General features: G+C 39.1%; 1 protein-coding gene across 2 annotated transcripts in view; it reads right to left on the minus strand.

The window, feature by feature from the left end:
* The window catches only part of MET (MET proto-oncogene, receptor tyrosine kinase), an 86455-nt gene that overhangs the window by 16973 nt on the left and 49127 nt on the right, over positions 1-20355 (minus strand). For both annotated transcript variants that reach the window (XM_057390483.1, XM_057390484.1), the window contains exons 6-11: positions 17505-17665; positions 16239-16341; positions 15893-16029; positions 13406-13579; positions 12449-12548; positions 4970-5188 (exon numbers count right to left, since the gene is read on the minus strand). In XM_057390483.1, coding sequence (XP_057246466.1) covers positions 4970-5188; positions 12449-12548; positions 13406-13579; positions 15893-16029; positions 16239-16341; positions 17505-17665 — 894 coding nt within the window. The remainder of the gene's footprint in view (positions 1-4969; positions 5189-12448; positions 12549-13405; positions 13580-15892; positions 16030-16238; positions 16342-17504; positions 17666-20355) is intronic.

The following is a 20355-nucleotide window of genomic DNA, read 5'->3' on the forward strand; positions in this document are numbered from 1 at the left end:
TATTTATATGGGCTGAATCTGGGAGTTTTCCATGAGAAGGGAGGAAGGCATCCCAGCTGACACCGCTATGAAGCCTTGTATATTGGAAAGGAAACAAGAATCCCATTCTGAAGGGCAAAAAATAATCTTACTTTGGCATATGTTTTAGATCTGCTGCAGAATGAGTCTGAACCCTGGGAAAATTGTAATAAACATATAGCAGAGCAGTTTAATGTCCTATTTTGAAGGCAAAGCCACACCCCAGGAAAATGCTTTTTTTATAGCTGGCCATAAGAGTACATTTTGCACTCTATCTTCTGTCTAGTTGGAGCCATTCTGTTTGGTGTTAAGTAAGAAAATATTCCTGGGCCAGGGAGCATATGAATGCTTATTGCTTATTAATATGGAAACTYGTGGAAGATTGTGAGCCATTCACATTCAGATCTTTCCTCTAAATGACGTAGTCAAAAGACTTGAATTTAATTTTTCCATCTTCRGGATAAATATTTTATCCTGGAGACTGTGTTTGAGTGGTGTCTTCTTCTACACCAAAGCCCAGATTTTTTTTCTCCACCAAAACTGATATGGAAAAAGAAATCATACTGATGTTTACTAAGGTGGTCTTTACCCAGTTATGAAGATGGTAGCTTTTACTTACTACCATGACCATTATGTTAMCATTAATATATTATAGTTTCAAATATATTCACTATGATACTAAATATACTAAGAGTTTCAAAACTCTTTCAGCAGTGGTTTTCCTCTTCTCTGTCCATCATTTTAAGAAAAGGAGGAAACAGGCYCTTGTGAGAACTGAGAAAAAATATTTCCTCTTTTCAAATGTGTATTACCCGCWTCTTGGTGAAGTGCCCTTGAAAGCAAGCTGGAGAAGTTCATTAGTGTGCTGGGTAGCTGTTGCAACTCAATCTGATAGCACAGCCACCCCACAATTTTAGAGAGATGGGAATAACTTGTCTAAAAGTTTARAAGCAACAGAAGAACTGCAAATTAAGGTGTGGAAAAATTGAGATTGGTGTCAGAAGYATTTTTGAGGTTCCTAAGCAGAGTGAGCAGGTTGACTTGGGAAGAATGAGGAATTACTGCAGCTGCAGAGGTTCTCCTTCAGCTTGCTCAAAAATACCATTTCCATATTGCATTGGACCAGGTATCAAGAGTAACAATCTCCTATGCAATGTGGAAGAAGAYTGTCACTGGAGTGACCTATAAATAGACAAGAAGATTTCCTTAAGATTGTTTCATAAAGAATGYGTTGCACACATTTGCTTAAGAATAGAGTAGCCAATTTAGTAAGTCTTGTCCTACTCTGAGTTTTAAGTGCCAGAGCATAGCCAAGATCTCAGATGTGCTGTGTAGCATGYCAGTTGTTACACATTGAATTACAACGTGCTATGTACTTCTTTAGTGAAAGATCTATATTTATATTTATATTTATAAATCCACTTTAGTGACTGGTGGCCCATGCCTAAGCCTCTTCTGGAATAATGCAGAGTCCCTGCACCAGCTTAGTGCTCAATCACAACCCCAGAACAGGCCAGGCCAGGGGGCTAACTGAGGAAAGATGCTTTTCTTATTTACTTGTTGGTTTCTTYGGATTTTTTTCACAGCTGGGATGCACTGGGCTGTCCAGTGCAGCCCAGCCTGCAGGTCTGGATCAGTGGCTTCTATGGGAGGCAGCMAGTGGACAGCAAGTGGTCCTCTTTAGCAGACTGAGCAGTGAAACAACAGAAATTCTCCTGCCCTGACAGCTTTCCATGTTGGCAGGATATGGGAGCACTTCTGAAGTGGTGTCTCCATGGTGTTGAAGCAGAAAGGTGTCTCAACCACTCTGTCATGACCCCTCTKAGTGGGGCATGGTGGGCACCAAGACACTCCAAAGAGCCGTGTACTTGGCAGAGGAGGGCGGTGATGTGGGATGGTGAGAGCTGGCACCGAAGATAAGGAGGATTGGCATTTGTGGCACACAGTGTCCTGCGTTTTAAATAGAAAACCTAATGTTTTCTTGTGTATAACATCTTCTCACAAAAACATCTTGTGGTCATCAGGGGAAACCAAACAGAACATTTCAGTCAGTACCCACTGTCATTTGAWGAAAGCCAAATATGTCACACTAGATTAGTTAGATTGAAAAACTTGTGATAAAAGCTCCCTCCGCCCCTCTGAAACTAATTAAGAAAGAGATAAAAGAACTTTGGTTTGGTAGAACAGACTGTTCACTGAAGCAAGCTGCCATTTAATTTCATGCTGAGCTTGCTTAATTACTGCACAAAATATGATCATGAGGCATGTAAACTTGTGTGTGTATTTTTGAATGTGGGTATGGGGTGAAGGAAAAGTGTTGCCAATATGGCTTGYAATGCTCTTTTGGCTCCTGACTATAATTTATGAAAGTTGCCTCACTRTTTTGATAGAAGCTCCCCACTATAACTAATTCTATTTAGAGGAAGATGTTAAATTGGTGCCTGTTCATGCTTCGTTCTAGGAGACCAGCTTTCACCAATGCAATTCTCCAACTGGTTGTCAGGAAATAACCAGGACTTTAGGCTTAGGGAGACAACTGCCTTGGGTGCCATCACTATAGGTCAATACTACAAAATTGTGACTTTAATCAGTTGTCACTAAGACAGTCCTCAGTCAGCCTTTCTTATCTAAAWGGTTTTTCCCCCAGCAATGAACAGCATCAGAGACTTCTTGAGGGAGAATAAAAGAGAAAACAAAGTGGAGAGTTAAAAAAGCCAAATACTTTTTGACTCTCAGTCTCTGTGAAGATTATGGAACAAGTCTTCATGGAAGCCCTTCCAGGCAGAGGAAGGACAAGAACACAATTGGAAACAGCTGGCACAGGTTTCCCAAGACTGTTTTTTGCCTGACCACTTTTTGTGCAGACAGGACTGACTCWGTAGATGAAAGGAGAGCACTGGACAAGTGGACCTTGGTTTTAGCAAGTTTTGTGACATAATCTCTCRTACTAATAAAAAATATTAGGATGTTATGGACTGGATGGATGGTCTATAACATGAGTGAAAATCTCAGTGGACACAGATGAAATCTTAGAAAATAAGTGGCATTTGTCAACAGCTCATAGTGGGATCAATGCTGCTTAAAATGTTTATTGAAAACTTGGACAAAGGGATAGGATGCACTGCCTTTGAGCTTTTGGATGCCACCAAACTTAGGAAAATGACTGATATTCTGGACCATAATGTGAAATGGGGCAGCAGGATGCCACTGTGGTGATGAAGGCTCAGCACACATTTTAGCAGGAGCAAAGCCAGTAGATYGAGGGTGATTGTTTTGCTCTGGTCAGCACTTGTGAAGCCACACCTTGAGAACTGCGAGCCCCACAGAAAAAGAGAGACACTGACAAACTGGAAGAAGTACGGAAAAGGACCACTGAGCTAGGAGAGGAGCTCAAGCATAGGACACGCAATGCAAGGGTAGTGGAGCTTGAGTTTTTTAAAGCTGTAGAATCTCCATTCTTGGAGATTTTCAAAACTCATTTACACAAAGCCATAGGYAACCTGACCTAATTTTTGATATAGCCCTGTTTTGAGCAGTGGGGTTAGACTATGAAGACCTCCAGAGGTTCCTTCCAATCTACATTATTCTGAGATTCTTCTCAAATTAGTCCTGTTTCCAACTGGTTGATATGCATGACCTGGAAAACACTGGAACACACTGCTGTCATTGCACAGAGGCACTGAGCCATGCAGCAGCTATATATTCCCAGATCCCTGCTGACCCGCACACCAGAACTCTTTCTAGCATTTCTCCATAACTGAACAAGAGAATTTCTCTGCAATTCAGGAAGGAGTGATTGTATGGCCAAGAGCTCCTAGTAGAAATAGCCATGTGAAAAAGTTAAAATCAGACCAATTATTCTTTGATGTTTGCCCAAAACACTTAGCAGAGATGGATTAATATTCAAAGTTTGAMTGGAACTCAGCATGGCTACAGGAACTCTGAAGAAATCCTTCTGATGTCTTGCAGCCCAGAAATTGGCCCACTGGACCATCTTGGAGTCAAAGACCTTAAGGCTTCAATATTTCCTCATTGTGATGGGGGAGAAGTTTTGGCTTACAGAGCTATGCAGGCATGTCATAAAGAGATGACCCAAGCATTAAGACTGATTGCCTTCCACAAAACATTTTTACCAATTATATTTTGTATGAATTATAGATGTGTATGCAAATAACATATAAATAGCAATTAATTTTCATAAGCATTCATTATAAACTAGAAATACCTATATTTATACCTTTTCTATTTAATACTCTGAAAAAAACTAGATTTCAAGAAATTGGACTCTTGCAAAATGGGTTGAACTTTCAGCGCAGCACTGTCATAGAGAGCAACCTGTGCCAGTGGGGGCCCTGGATTCCTGAGAGATGTTTCTCAGTGCTATGTAGGCTATTCTCAGTGCTCCTTGAAGAGGCATTCAGCATCAACTTTGCATTTTTCATGGATCCATAAATATTTAGGCTACAGCAGTGACTGATCCTCATGAGTGACTTTGTGCACATGCCAGAGTTCTCCTCAGCTCAAGAGAACCAAAGAAGCCAGACCACATCTCTTGTGAGGAAGGACACAAACCCACGACAGTAAGAGCCAGGGCTCGTGTGCAGATCACATACTTCAGCTTCTGAGCTGCTGRCCATGTTTAATCCTGAACTGGTGATGCAGCTTATTGCAATCAGAAGCTGAGGCAGTGGGGTCCTCCCATGAGGACAAGGAAAGCTCCTCTCCCACTTCACCTGATGCCAACAGCCACCCTGGTACACATATCTTTGTTTTCAGCTCTGCATCTTTTAAGCTGTGACAACTGGGCTTGGGTGAATGCAGTACTGAACACAGTACTCCCTCTGCCCTCACTTCCTTGGGGCTTCCTTTGTTTCATCAAAATGTCTGTTCCACTCTGTGCTGCTGATGTGCACTTGCAAATAATTGAAAAACTTATTTCAGCATTTCTTACCTTAATTTCCAGAACATTTTGGTTGCCTCTTGAGATGAACACTGGCTTTTCAAAATGCTTAAATACAGGATTATTTACGTAATCAAAATCAAAGTACAGGGAGCTGACACCATCAAAAATAAAGAACACTTTGGTTACAAAGGGTGGTTGGAGATTGAAAGCTTTCAGTGAAGGTGTTGTACAGCAGATTATCTCTGAGCTAGAGCGGTGAGTACATGCCTGTAAGAAAAAAAGAGAGGTAATTGCAGTATGTACRTGCATAGGAAGTCACTGATTAACGCAACTTTCTTTAACAATGCATATATATTGAAAAAATAAACACCAGGGCTCTTGTTCTTCTTTAACCAAAGCAAAATCCTGATCAGTGCTACACAGCGTTTATGTAGAGCTGGGAGAGAAGCATAAAAACTTCATGTCAATGGTGTTTGCACTCTTGTTGAGGAAATGTTCAAGTAAACAAGCTTCCTGGCCTTATTGTTCACAGCACTTTTAAAGTAAATATTTTGCAGATAATTAATGGAAAATTATTTCCAAAGCCAAGGACCATCAACAGGCTAGCCTGATGTACTGAGCAGCCMTAGTTCAGCTTACCCAGCCTGTCACAGTGACTGCCACATGAATTTCTCTTTCTTTTTCACTACCAAATCCATAGTAAGGGACCAGAGGACAAGGTAAAAGCCAACAAAGCTAACTGGAGCAATGGAAAACAGAAATAAAGCACTGCTCACCCACAGTGTAGCTAAGTTGCTTTGTTTCCAGAAAGGCACTATGGACACTGTAAGAAAGGGCTTTAGAATCAAAGCCGGATTCTGGGCGGATTCTGGGCCACAAAAGCTCAGCAAAAGTGCATCTTCTTTCTAAAAATGTGTATGTTAGGCCCCAGATGTGTGGCACTTGGTGCCTARGTGCAGTCATGCAAGTCCCTGCTGAGCGTGTTCACTGTGGGACCTGCTTKGCACTGTATCTCGGAGCAGCAGGGAGGAGATGCTTGACCCTCACTGCAGTGCAGGAGCTGCCTGACAACAGGMATGAAGCCACGCTTGTCCCTCACTCTGCCACTATTCCTCAGGATGGCCTGCTCTGGGGGAAAGCTGCTGCTGCACCCCATGATCAGAAGACCTTCCAGAGGATGCTTTGTGCCATGGGGATGTGATTCTGTACAAAATCATCTAAACTGCCTTTGCAGTTGACAGAGGGACAACAGCTCACCTAATTTCACCTGACCCACTTTAGACAACAGCTTTAATTAGATTAACAGAAGAGTCAGCTTTCTCTGGACCTTGAAGGTTTCTGCAGGACTACTCTGTTTCTAATGCCAACAACACATCTACGAGCACTGGTGGAGGCACAGTGGGCGCTGGGCTGCCCCACACAAACTGCAGGGGTGGCTTGTTTGTGATGGCATCATGTCCTTCCTTCTCTGTGCCTCCTTTTATGCTGCCTACCAAGGATATGGTTGAAGAACTTCTGGCATAAACAAAGCTGCTTCAGTTCCACAGAAGTATTTTTCTTCCAAMTGTACAAACCTTCTGTAAGTAGTCCCCTGTGAACTGTGCCCTGAGAGCAGATTAAATTTTTTCTTTTTAGAAAAAAAATGAAATAGCATGTCTGACATGTGTTCCAGTAAGAATGGGCTAAGCTCCTAGTCCTCATAAATCTTACATTTATTCTACAAAATATTTCCTTGGAAGATCAACAATACTGTTGAATACCTTTGTGCATCCAGAGAAGGCCAATATATATATTTTTCTGGTTTGTTTTTCAAATTAAATTGGTTCTCATTATCAAATGCTGCCTGAAGAAGCTGTGAAATCAATTTAAATTAATGCAATGTAATTTTGCTGTTTCAAATCAGTGGCATAATTACTGAGGCTGTATTAGCTATATGCCCCCATTGGCCTGAAAACTGGGATTAAATTAGCTATCTAACAAATCAGGGTTTTTTATTTTATCACCACAGCAATTCATGTCTCTGTGAATAATATTGTGAAATCTTGAATCTGCCAAGGGAAACATTTTCAGTGTTCTGAGTATTACAGTTTCAGAGCCCTTAAATATCTGTGAGCTGTGAGTTCGACACTCGGTTAAATAACTTGGTGGAGCTGTTCATGATGCTAATGGGACTTGCACCTGTGTATCTAACAGCCCATTTACATTCCCAGCAGAAATTCAGAAATATTTTTGTAACCACTATGTAAACAAGGTAAACTGGGACACAAGGCAGAATTTTGTTCCATTTGCCTACAGTATCAGATTGTTCTTTGGAATACCTTGTTATACCCCACTGACTGTATCTCAGGCTTTCTTTTATCACATGGATCTAGAAGTTTATTTGAATTAGTATGGAAATAATAAGATKCATCATTGTTACAATGGATGATCAAGCCATACTTTTCCATGATATATGAATATTCATTAAGATATCTATCATATTGTGTCGATTCCTAAAAAGGATGACCAATATATATGTAATTATAAACCCAAGTATGTCCCAAGTAATCATTATATTTATTTGATTAATGTAAATTCATTAGACTCTTTATCTACTGTAGAGTAGTGATGTCCCTTAAATGAATACCAGTGGTATTCATAACTTTGTTTGTGGCTATCTATTAGAATCAGACACTTTACTTTATCAGGCTGGTCTCTGAAGCAGAAGCTTTCAGAAAATGATAAAAATCTAATAATACTCTTTGGAGGAGATGCAATGTGACTGATTGGTAAGGTCAAGAAAAATCTCATTTGCAATGCCCTTATTGGTACATGATTTGACATGACATTTTTACCTTGAAATTGATTTTAGCAATTGAAGAATATGACGGTTTAGTTTTCAAGAAATATTGGATTGAGGATCTCTAAGAAAAAAACCCTAATTCAATCTATTGCCTTCTCAATTAAGATACTGCCTATCACCCAGCACCTTTAACTTTCATTTAATTAGGTTTTAAAGTATATTCACTTTAAAAGCTAAGCCTACATTTTTCTTGTGATTATAATCTACATCTGAAGACAACGAGGAAGAAAAAAAATAAATTATGGAGCATTTCACAAGCATAAGTAAATTCTATACCCCAAAGGGAATAATAATCCATTGCACAATGCATATGACTCATCACTTAAGGTATGTATTCTTGTTTCATTTGTAAAACACAACCCTTGAGGCAATTAATTCAAACCTGACCTACAGAACCTGAACTTCAGTGCCCAATTCAATTTTTTCCTCTGAAAGAACAACAGGAAAAGTATGAGGGAGGATCTCTGAGTTCCAGAGGTCTCCCAGCAGCTGACCCAGATTAGAGAGGGGCAGTTGGATGTGTATTACAGGATCTGCAGCTGTCAGAAAGGAGAAAAGGGCCAATTTGTTCTTTCATGAAAAGTAAACTTTTGGAGTTCCAGTGAAGAATGAAAGATGAATGAAGTTAAAGACAGACCTGGAGACTCTCCAGTCATCTTTGCCAAAGGATGATTTCTCAATAGAAAGAGAAGAAAATACAGGTCCAGCTTGAAGAGAAGCCCTTTCAGAAGACTCTTCTGCGCAAAGCAGTGACACTCAAACACTGTCTCCTGAGKTTTTTTTAGAAAATTCAATGGCTTTTGCTGCCATTTCATGTAGTATAATGAATGATCCTGATGGATTGGTAGCATTTTTGTTTTACTTGCCTTCTTGGATGAAGGCATGGGAGATGATACTTCCAGTCCACCAGATCATCGAACCAGAAGGTGCAGTAAAACYTCTCTGAGAGCCAGCCCTTTGTACAACATGACCAACATGGACTGAAAATCCAAATTCCTCCCTGGGCTTGGGGTGGTCAATGTGCCTTGTAGCTCTACATTCCTGGCACCCTGGTGATTTCACTCAGGGGCTTTTTCCTGACATCCCCTGCTGCACTCTTTCCTCAGCAGGAAAGATACAGATTTGGCACAGAAAGAAAGACAAATATTCCCCTTTGTGGGGGAAACTCTTCACTGGGCTTCTGGGGCAGCTTTATGCCATGGAGTCCAGAAAGACAGAGGATCCAAGCCGGGGTGTCTTCTCATAGGGAGTCATGAATATCATCAATAATCACACTCATTACCCACACTTTACAGGGAATTTGTTTTATCWTTATTTAATACATCTAAGGTAGACATTCACTACTGAATTCGAGGCATCTGGATGAATATGAGTATGGATTACRTACAGACTTGTAAACATTAAAAGAACTTTAGAGTATTTTAAAATTCTCCTGTAAAACAGCAGGAAATGGCACCTAGCAGGGAGAAATTACAAAATGCTGAAGATCATTCAGAAGACTACTTACTGAAGAGATAATTAAAAGTCTGTGGAAAAAGAAGATCTTGCATAGCTACRGGGTCAGTTGTTGAAGGTCACGTATTAAAAAATGTTTCTCCTTAGTTTCACAGCCTTGCATATCTTGGGACATTCATTGTTAAAAGAGATTAAGCCCTGGGAATATAYATCCAAATTAGATAATAGATGGAATATTAAAAATGCCACAACTAAGGCTCCCCAAATGACCACTTGTTCACTGTGGGAGAATTAATGAAAAATACAGGCTTTCAAAGAGAAAATATTATTCCCATGTGCTTCAGAAGCAGATGAATCATCTAGCACCACTTACAGCACAGGTTCCTGATCAAACACCATTCCACTCTAGGAAATTACATTTATCAGGAGAATTTGGAGCAGTTTGGTTGTTTTAACTGGAAAAGGGAAATGTTTAATCATAATGTCGTGCAAATATATAAAATTAGCAGGGAGACTGATAATCTGTTGCTTGTATCCACAGAGGGTTAAACAACAAGATAGGTAATTAGCCACAGAATTTGGGTTAATTATTATAAAGAAGTCTTTCCAAACCACTAGGTAAGCAGGTAGAGCAGCTCTCTCTAAAGCTTGTTTAAGCAAGATTGTGAAATTTCTTTCACAAGGAGCTTTAATAACTRCCTAAACAAATATCTGTCAGGCAGTGGTCTGCATACATTTGCTCCTGGCCCAGGGAAGTGGCCAGGCTAGGTTTCGTGGTCCCTCCCAGCTGTACTTTCCTTTGATGCTTTGGGATGTGTTTCAGTGCTGGCTTTGGTTTTCCCAAGAGCCAGAGTTTCTGAATGCTGACAAAAGCAGCTTCTTGGAGGAGGCTAGTGAGAGAAAACTGAAAAGAAAAAGAGATTAAATAGTAATTTAAAAAATGACTCATTTAGCTATCCTCTCCCAAACTAAGGAAGCAAAAAGACATAACCTCAGCTACAGCACTTCCTGAACATTTTTGGGTCTTTTCAGGACAACAACCTATCTTCTCCTTTACAAAGGGGATAGTTGATCTGGATCCCTGCTGGAAATAGTTCCTCACTGTTGTTTMTTTTTGCAATGATTGGATGAAATGTTATATCCCTCATGCAGAGAGCCCAGAACTTCCAGTGCAGAATGGGTAAGACTACAGTCACAGGCATTCTCCACCAGAAATTTCCTGAGTTTCACAGTGCAATCTTGTTTTGCCRCTTATAAATCTTCCCTTTCTACATGAGAATTAATATTCTTCCTTTAGAAATGTGCTTAAAGTACAGAATAGTGGCAGGAAAAAAGCACTGCCATAGAGGCAGGGAAGGTGACTGAGTGCCAGAAGGAAGCCTTTAACTTCAACAGAGCAAAAATATTGCTTGGGCAGTGTCAAACTATAAAACACTCTAGATTATAATCCATTTGAGGTTATATTCCACCTTTTGTGCAGGGAGAATGAATTTATGTAGAGCTGCTCACACTGGGGCAATTTCTTAGAGATCAGCAGTGGTAGAAGATTTGTTTGTTGGCAAATGTCACACACTGCAAGATATGAAAAGAAAAAGAATAAAGGAGAAAATTCTGACTAAGGCCATGTCTTTTTTCAATAGCAGGTTAAAAGGCAGGATAAAAGCAAACCACTGCTCAAAGGCAAGGTTGCTCCCCAATATTTGGAGGAGAGGGTAAATTCTATGGTGTTTTTTGGTTGGAGTTGCCAGAAAGTTTTGGACAGTGGATTTAACTATTTAAAAGTTCAGCTCTTTCAAATCTGTTCAGATTCTAAGAAGTCCCAAATATTTGAGGAAGTATGCAGTATCAGGGCCTGGAAAGAAGCAATATTGCATATTCCCGCAGGGGAACACAGAAAGCAAATGAATGAATGATCTTTAGTCCAAAAAACAAAAAAAAAACCCAAAAGACTGCTCAAATCACACAAAGCAAAATCTCAAGACCTAATTTCAGCAATKATCTTTTCCTTTGTGCTTAGAAATAATCATGCCCCAATAAAAAAACTGAATAAATTTTAAGTTTGGTTGATTTCACAGAAAGGTTTTATTTTCCAAGTGATGGGTAAAGTGACTTTTTGATAACACTTAACACTGTGTTTCATTGCAAAGGAATTGATTTTTAGATTAAAATCGGAGCCTATTAAATTACAAGCCACGACTACATGCTGTGGAAATTCAGGTCCCGACACTCATAATATTATACAAATTAGGATCATGAAGAATATGATGACCTTGAAGCTATAAAAGACTGCAAATTTGCAGACATACCATTTAAAATGCATTGAGCAAACCTGGGTCTAATACTTAAAATGCAATTCAGGAAATAGTGTATGATGATCATTAGAAATAACCTTAGAATAYGAACAGTAAGTAGCATGTCATAATGAGTGTAGGTCGATTTAGCTTCAGTCAGACTAAACACACCTTACAGGATAAGAAAATGTTGTAGATACAACTCAAATGTGTAGACAAAAGCTTACAGAAAGCAGTTTCAGTACAACTASACAGCAAATGCCATCTTTGCCTTATAAGAATTAAAGCAGATCACATGGTCATAACTGTGTTTAGATTTAGACACTCTGTAGTGCCAACTCAGGAACAAAAAAAAAGAAGACTCAGATCTCTGACTGTCATGCTGTTTAAGCACAGGTACCCAACTGCAAGAGCCCAAACCCATCTTAAAACTTAGTTGCTGAACTTATCAAAGTTAGGAAAGGTTTCCCTCGCAGGGATTTTGGCAATTAAAAATTCTTAAAAATAATAATTACTTTTGATTTTATACATTTACTCTTCCTCTTTCTTTGACAGATATCCACAGTCACCACTCGAATATCACAGCAGTGCTTGAACTTGTCATGTAATCTGACATATCTGTATTGCGTTGCTCTGTGTTTAGTCACTGAATTTGTATTGTTAAATTGAAAYACAAAAATCTTATTATCAGATATTGTAATAGCCTTATTTCTTTGGAAAAGATTCCTTGGAAACTGTTGTTTTATCTTCAGCTTAACTTTAAATTTGTTTTGAATTTTGCCTGTACAAAGAAAATAGTCTAAACAGAAAACACCAAAATGTCMGTGGAAGCTCCAAAGTTTCAAGGCAAAAGTCAAAGTATTTTGACTGAAAATTCATAACCATTCACCACCCAAGATGCAATGATAAAACAGATTGTCTTCTCTAATACTGACTCACCACAGAGAAGTTCATTCCCAGTTTAGGTACAGTAATCACCATCTGAGGAAAGCACACTGAGTTCAAGTTGATTCCCTGAGCTGTGATTGTACTTCCACCACTAGGAAAATTTACAGAAAAAGGAAAAGAAAAAAAGATGAGTAGGATAAATAACTGCTGTGATAATGTAATGTTAATTCCAAATTATATTTTAGAGTAAATAATAACAGAAAACCAGAATTAGGGACATATTGGGTGAATGCAAATACATAGCAGTGAGATTATTTTTCTGGGAAATAATTTTACCTTTACTGTARCAACTAATCAAATAAAGAAAAATGTTTTTTAAAGCTGTGATAAGCCAGGGTATAAAACAAACATGTGCATTTTAAAAGAGTTCACATCTTTGTACTTAGCATTTGCTAACTAACTTATTTCACCTATTGCTTTCAGTGGTGCTGAAAAAGGTGYCTGTTTTACTGCTGACTTTTTTTGGCAAAAGCAGATGGCTTGCATTAGAGCTACTGAGACCATAAATATGTCACTTGAAAACACACACGTACTACCGTACATATATATTCATAATATTTATATAGCACTGGATTTAGACTGTTTTAAAATCCATTTGCTCTCCTGAGCCCACAGACTTGTCACATTAAATGATTTTCCTCAGTAATCAGTGTAATGTCCAGACACAGTATAGGAGACACACTTAGCAGTGCAGTGGGTATCTCAGCAGGACATCACAGGTAGGCTCAGCAGCAGCCAGGAGTGAAATCACATAAAAGAGGCACCCTTCCCCCTTCTCCTTCACCTCTGAAAGGAAATGATCTGCCCTCTGCAACTGCTCCATAATAGAAACAATTGGCATGGCAGATAAAGATAAAAACGCAATTTCTTTTGATAGATTGCTGAGCAGCACAGCCATTCTTTGCTCATTTGTTGCTTTTCTTATTTCGCTAAAAAAATTTTACTCACCTAAGAAAAGATTTAGCTGGATGAATTTTTAAAACAACGGGGTCTTCTCTGTATGTGAAATGGCTGCTTGTGTCTCGAATAGCTTCATCAATTTCCATTCTCACACGATATTCCTGGGGAATTTGCTGTGCTGGAGTGTAGCACTCCACAGTGCTTGCCGATATGCTGGGAGGACTGAAAAAGGATTGCTTGTCACCATTATAAAACATGCACTTGGTTTAAAACACTGTCCTTTACTGAGCCCCAACATTGCCTAAGGATCTTTTTGCAAAAAAAATGTCATTGATTTTCCTGTCGGATAATCACATTGCAACAAGTAAGCATGACATGAGGTAGAARTTGCAACAGCACTGCTTAGACTCAAGATTCATCTTAATCCAGTTGACCTGCACACTGCCTGATGGAAGGTGCTACCCCAGCACTGGTGACAACCCCATGGACCCCTGAATCCTGCAAAGGCAGCTTCCAGCCTGGAAAACAACAGCACACTCCAGGTTCAAGGAGAATAACTTGATCTGCTATTACCGAGGGATAATGCCTCTTTCAAATCCATAGGACTTGGTCTGTGCTAAAAATCTCAAGCAAAGGTCCTGCTGGGGGTTGTACCAGATGCTGAGGGGCAGGCAGAGAGAAAGAAGAAGGTAAAAATTCAGGAAGTGCTGGCTGATTTTAGCACATCAGTATCTGGGTTATTCATCCTTCCCCTTGCTATCATGCTCAGCTGTGGAAATCCTCTTCCTCCTGCAYTGAGCTCAGTGGGTGAGTGGGGAGAAGAGGGGTGAAGGATCCTGAAGTTTGAAGCACATGAAATGTGGCCACAGGGAGCAGGGCACATCAGGGACAAGGGTGGCAACTGACAGGAGAAGCAAATGTAACTCTGCCAGCTGGTTTCAGTGATTTGGGCCCAAGCACATCCAGGGGTTATCCAAGTAAGGTTGTTCTCATAGAATATAAGAGATGGTCCCAAATGAAACAAAAGGGACATTTGCTGCATCTTATGAAGCTTTCCACMAAGGTGAGGTTCACCGAAAGGGATAGTGACTAATTCATATGTATCTGGAAGATTTTTAACATCTTTTAAAGGAAAAAAAACCTTTAGAACTGGGGCAAGCTGCCTGCTTAGGTAAAGAAACACCTCCCCGAGAAATTGGTTGAGACTTGCATAGGAGTCTCCAGACAGCTTGGCTAGTGAGGGAGAGGGTGCTGGAGATGCTTACTGGGGAAATCTCAGCTGTTGCTCAATACCTAGAGGTCCACCTGACCAACAACTGCATCTGAGCCGGCTGCCATCCCACCCCAACATTAGATGCCTCAAATGAATCATTCCCAAAAGGTTTCTGTATTTGTCCATTTGTTGACCAGTTGAGACAAAGACACCAATAAATATTATGGAATAGAAAGTGCTGAAGAACTTTTTCGTGATCAGATTTGAGTATCTAAATCCTTTTCTTGATTTAGTCAGACTTAGCTGATATGATCAAGAGCATATAATAAATTATTTAGCAGTAAAGAATAAAATTCATCTCTCCTGACACTGAGGTTAACTAATAGGCTACTGCTCCCCCACATTCTCCACAAGTGTGAAGTTTCACCACTATGACTCTCCATAATCACTAGATGATGCTCCAGTTTCAGAGGAATTGCTGGATATCCTGTTTCTGGAACACAGCGGGCCAGATTGTGCCCTTGTGCGCAGAGGTGACGATTCTGGAACCACCCTGCTGTACCTAAATACAGAACCAAGTAGGATTTGTGCCATGGTAGAATGACTACTGAATTCAGAATTCTTGYCTGCCCATAGGGAAGAATCTGTGCTTGGTATTTAATATTTATATACAGCTGTGTTTGAAGGCATTTCCACACCGAGCACATCAAAGATTCGTGACTGAGTTCCTACTGAATCCAATACAGAGCCACAAGAAATTGAGGCTTAAACCTCAAACCAATTTTATAAGTACCAGAAGTCCCAAACTGATGCTGCCTCTGTTTTGTTCACTGACAGCAGTGCAGAAATAGCTGCTCCTCTGCATGGGATAGAAATTATCCCACTGGCCAGGTTTCCACCAAAAAAGGCAGTAGGAAATGGTAACCTGCATTCACTGGCAGCTGCTGCATGAACAGCAGCTTTTGCTAATGTAAGAGAGAGGGCTGAGTGTGTGGGAATCATGGTGACAAATATGATGGGAAATAAGCAGTTTCTTGTCCATTAGAAACTGATTAGATACGTCTCTGTCAACCTTTTAATGAGGTTAATGAAGACATTACAGAATAGCCAAGTGTTCCAGGGAATTTAGGCCCTTCTAGAAATCTTACAGATATCCTAAAGTCAGTATATAATCCAGAACTCAAGGCTTATTGCAGTATAAATTCCTGAATAAGTGACTCAGGGAGAGGAAAGCAAAATTTTGAGTTTGTTTTTTTTAACTCTAAGGCTTTTAATCAAGACATTTCAACATTAAAGGCATTGTTTTTTAGTAAGTACATTACCTTTTCAAAGTGCATGGTTGCTCACCAACAAAAATCCTCATGGATTTCCCACTGTTTAGGTATTTTCCAGCTACAGTTAGCAATGTTCCTCCAGATTTGGGGCCATAGGTGGGGGATATACTTGTTATTACAGGATTCTGAGGGGAGGTAAAAATAAAAACGGTGGATTATAATATTATTTTGAAAATGTAGAGGAGGACTTAAATAATTTAYTAACATTTCCATGAAGTAACAATAAAACCAACAGAAACACAGAATTTACCATGCTGGATTGGACTCAGGAGGAGTCCCTTCCAGTTAATACTGAAGCTAATTTTGACTATAAAGGTTTAATCATAGTGCTTACCACATATGAAAATGTATTGAACAGTGTTTTGCCATGTCCAACAGAAACACTACTGGATATATTAAAACCTGGACTTTTTGCAGCAGGAACTGTGCATTCCAGCCTTTAGAAAACAAGGAAAAAATAGGATTACATTCTTTTTCTGCTTGATTTTTTTCATATTAAAATAGAACCACATCTAACTTATAATATTGGAGGATCCATACAAAACAGATCATCCATCTATGCATATCACAGACATTTCAGAAATAACAACTAAAAGAACTGTGTCCCTCTTCTTTAAAACTAAATACAAACTCTGTGGCCTTTATGACGCCTAGCCACAGAAAATAATTTTAGAATTTCAAATACTTTTCAGAAAAACAAGAAGGATGATAGAACAAACAAATACCTTCTATTCAATGGCTGAGTTTTTTTTTTAAAAAAATCGTTTAGTACCAAATACTGGCAGACGATAGGATTAAAAAAAATGCATGATATATGCAAATTAGTTGTAAAAAATTAAGTATTACCAAAAAAAAACTTGAACTCTTGTGTTGCAGCATGTGTCAATGTATTATATTACTTTCTCACAGTCTCATATATAATCTAGTCTCCAGAAATCATATTGTTTCCATTAGGACTGTTCAGAGCAGTGGTTAGGACAGTGCTCACTCACACTCACACTCACTGCTGTGAAAGCTGTGCCATGATTTGCACATTGCTTTGGTGGTAGAGAGAGGATGCTCATTAACTTCATCTTTCTCCAAGATAACTACCACAGTAACCTCTGTCTTAAACTGAAGCCATTATCCCAGTGTCTCAAATACTTATTTCTGAGGAGGAGGAGAGGTGAAGCTGAGGGTCATAATCCTCTGGACAATGAAACACCTGCATTTTCTCACACTTCTCTCCAGCAGCTTCACAGATCAGGAAGACAGAGGTGACATAACTCAGCCCAGCAGGATCCTGGCCAAAGGAACCTGCCCCCTTTTCAAACCTTTGAATAGATTTATTCTTGCCAGCTTTCACAGATGCTGAACAGCATTTCACAGACAATCAGAAAAATACTGCTGCAGGAGCTATTTGCATAAACTAATTTTATTTGATCTCCATTTTGAGCATTGTCTTTCTTGGGGAGTTTATCAAACCATATGATTTTTTTCCAGTTTGAAATTTCAGAATCAGAGATGATACTTAGAGGCTGAGTGTTTGCATTTGCAAAAAAAATCCATACCACAAAAAGAACATCTGTATAAAAGGAAATTATTATTTTAGGCTTTTTACCTGTTTTTGTTGCTAGATTTTGCTTCCAGAGGACAAATTTGTCCTCCAACATGGACTACTGTATTTTTTAATTCAAATCTATTATTTTTGCTGAATCCAAAGTCCCATCCACACAGTGTCAGTTTTGTCCCACCTTCTATGGGAGCGCTGCTCGGGAGAACCTGTTAAAAAAAAAACATTGTGTTAGTTGAATCAGGTTTTCTTGAACTTCACATGGGAGCTAAAGAATGTGCAAAGGAATAATTTTAGAAAAGCATTTCTTTTGGTAGACTATGTCCTAGCATTCATCTTAATTGTTCTTCACCTTCCATTTGTCGCATTATGAGCTTTCTATGACAGTAGCAATAAATAACAAAACCTGTACTAGAAAGCTTTGAAAGATAATGTTTAGGGGCACTGAACAAGCTGTGCATTGTAATAGTCTTTTAAATCCTGCCGTTCTTGTCTTTCACATCTTATTTCTGGCRAGTTAAACACACAATATACTTATTTTGTTAGAAGCTGAATGCTGAACACAAAAGAGCCCCCAAATGACCGTTTTTTGTCAGCTTGATGGAAGTTGGGTTCAGAGTGAAGTAGCTTCAAAGACACCATAATCCAATATCGCGTTGACTGCGATAAAGTTAACACGACTTCTGCTATTCTTTCCTTAAATGCTTTACTTTTGGTCACCTCTAATTCCAAGTTAAAAATAAACTGCCCCTCAGAAACACAGAGACAATCTACAAAGGAAATACTTTTTTTTTTTGGTGTGTGTGTATATTGTAAATTGTCCCGTAAAATATAACAATGGTGGGAAAAACATAGGAACACTATAGAAATCTCACAAAACTCAGTAAAAGTACTGGTCAGTACTGTCAGTAAAAAAAAAACCCCAAACCCACCAAAAAGTCAACCAAAAAGAAAAGACATTAGTTCAGGGATTATGAGGACTTTTAACAACACTGCATAATTTTGCAAACAAACCAGTACCACTAAACAAACAAGAAAGAATGAAAGGAATGAAAGATTGAATTATACTTGTGATCATAGTGCCTAAGAATCTTAAATTTAATGCTTTAGTGATCATAATTTTGCCCCTAAAATGCAATACAGCTGTGTCCTTCAAAGGACCCGACTTAATTTTCAAGCTGAAAGGAAAGTGTTTGAGTGATACTTGGCTATTATTTCATCTGGAAATCCAGTAAGACAGCACATTTCTTTTCAACTCTCTTGTAGCTATACTTCAAGACTCTCACAAATGAACTATTGTAGATAGAAAGGCAGCTGAAGAATACTTCAAAAGAATTATACCATATACTATATATAGGGAAATTTACTGCCCTCATTAGAAACCAGACAAAGGGTCTGATCTAAAATGCACTGAAGCCAGGAGGTATCTTTCCTGTTTTAAAAAGCTTCGAATCAGCTCTCAATGAGCAAAGAAGAGGGAACCTATGCAGGAACAGTACTTTTGCACAAATCCATAAAAAAGAAATGAAACTCACAGAGCCCCCTGACACACAACACTGCAGCTAAGAGCTTGGAGACGAACTGTGCCCACAGAGTCTGTGCTATTCCCAAGTTTGACTTTTCCTTATTCCTTTGGGATCTTTCTTCAAAATCTGGATTTGACTTCAGATTCTAGTTTTCCACTCTGCTCAATATCTCAGCACACTATCTATTTTGGAAATAACAAAACCCTAGCAGAAACTGAAATTGCTCTGTGGCGGTGCAGGATGTCCTGATGTTTAGTACAATAATACATTGACATGTGGCATTTGAAGAGTTTGAAATGTAATCCATAAATTAGCAAAATAGCAGCTGCACAAAGCTGCATGGAATAAAAACTGAAGGTACTGAACTGGGTTTTTAGTGGACTTGTCAAAAGAGACTTGTGATAGCAACCTGTGTACCTTAATTRGGGGATAGTAAGTATTTACTACATTGTGCCAACAAAATTAGGAGGCAAGACCTCTAGGTAGATAGCAAACAAAAAAAAAACAAAACAAACTTTTGTTTTAAAGTTCTGCAGAAATTCCCCCAGAGTGTTCTTATTCAAGATTTAATTTTGTTCCATTTGTTCTGTATGATGAAACATCTGAAAGTCAAATGTCTCTTAGGAGAGTTGACAGGGATGGACAGTGACCCTCCTGGTCTTTGAACTGAGGTATACATAGGCCTTTTCTGGGTACTTACATTGCACTGGTAGTAACAGAAAATAATCAAAATGCAAACCAGTTATAAACACTATGAAATGCAGGATTCAAAAAAAYATTGTGCTACCTCCACTGATAACATGGAGCAAGTCCTGCTGCAAGGTCTGTCATTCTGCTTTTCTCTGCACTTTTGGTTAAGGGAAAAAGTTAACTTTTTCTTTTTGGAAAAATTTAAAGCATTGTGCTACCCTTTTATTTATACTGACAGCCAATATCCACTTATATACTTAATAATTTTTTGGAAGAAAGTACCTATTTATTAAAGTTTCAATAGCCCATTTATTTTAATGCAGAGACAAGAACACGTACAGATCACATGTGAAATTTCCAGCAAAGACTCCAACCTAAACAGGCAGCAGAAGGCCTGATGTTCTTGATACGCCTAATACAAAAGCCAGCTAAAATGACTCACTTTAAAAACAACAACAAAACATGTCAGATTTTTAACCACAACAAAGAATCAGAAAAGAGACCAATTCATTTCTTCTTTTACACCCTTCACCTTTTAGCRTGACCTGAACGCCACATGCAGATGCCTGCAATTTGTTCCAGCACTGAGTGAACTCCGAGGAGACTCCCTCGAGTCCCCTGGCTTCCCTCTGGAGCTGTTTGTCCTGGTGAAACACCTCATTGTTGGCAGAGGCRCTGGCTGG

The sequence above is a fragment of the Malurus melanocephalus genome, unplaced genomic scaffold (assembly GCF_030028575.1).
Source record: "Malurus melanocephalus ecotype Western Australia unplaced genomic scaffold, MMel_1.1 scaffold_27, whole genome shotgun sequence".
Lineage (NCBI taxonomy): Eukaryota > Metazoa > Chordata > Aves > Passeriformes > Maluridae > Malurus > Malurus melanocephalus.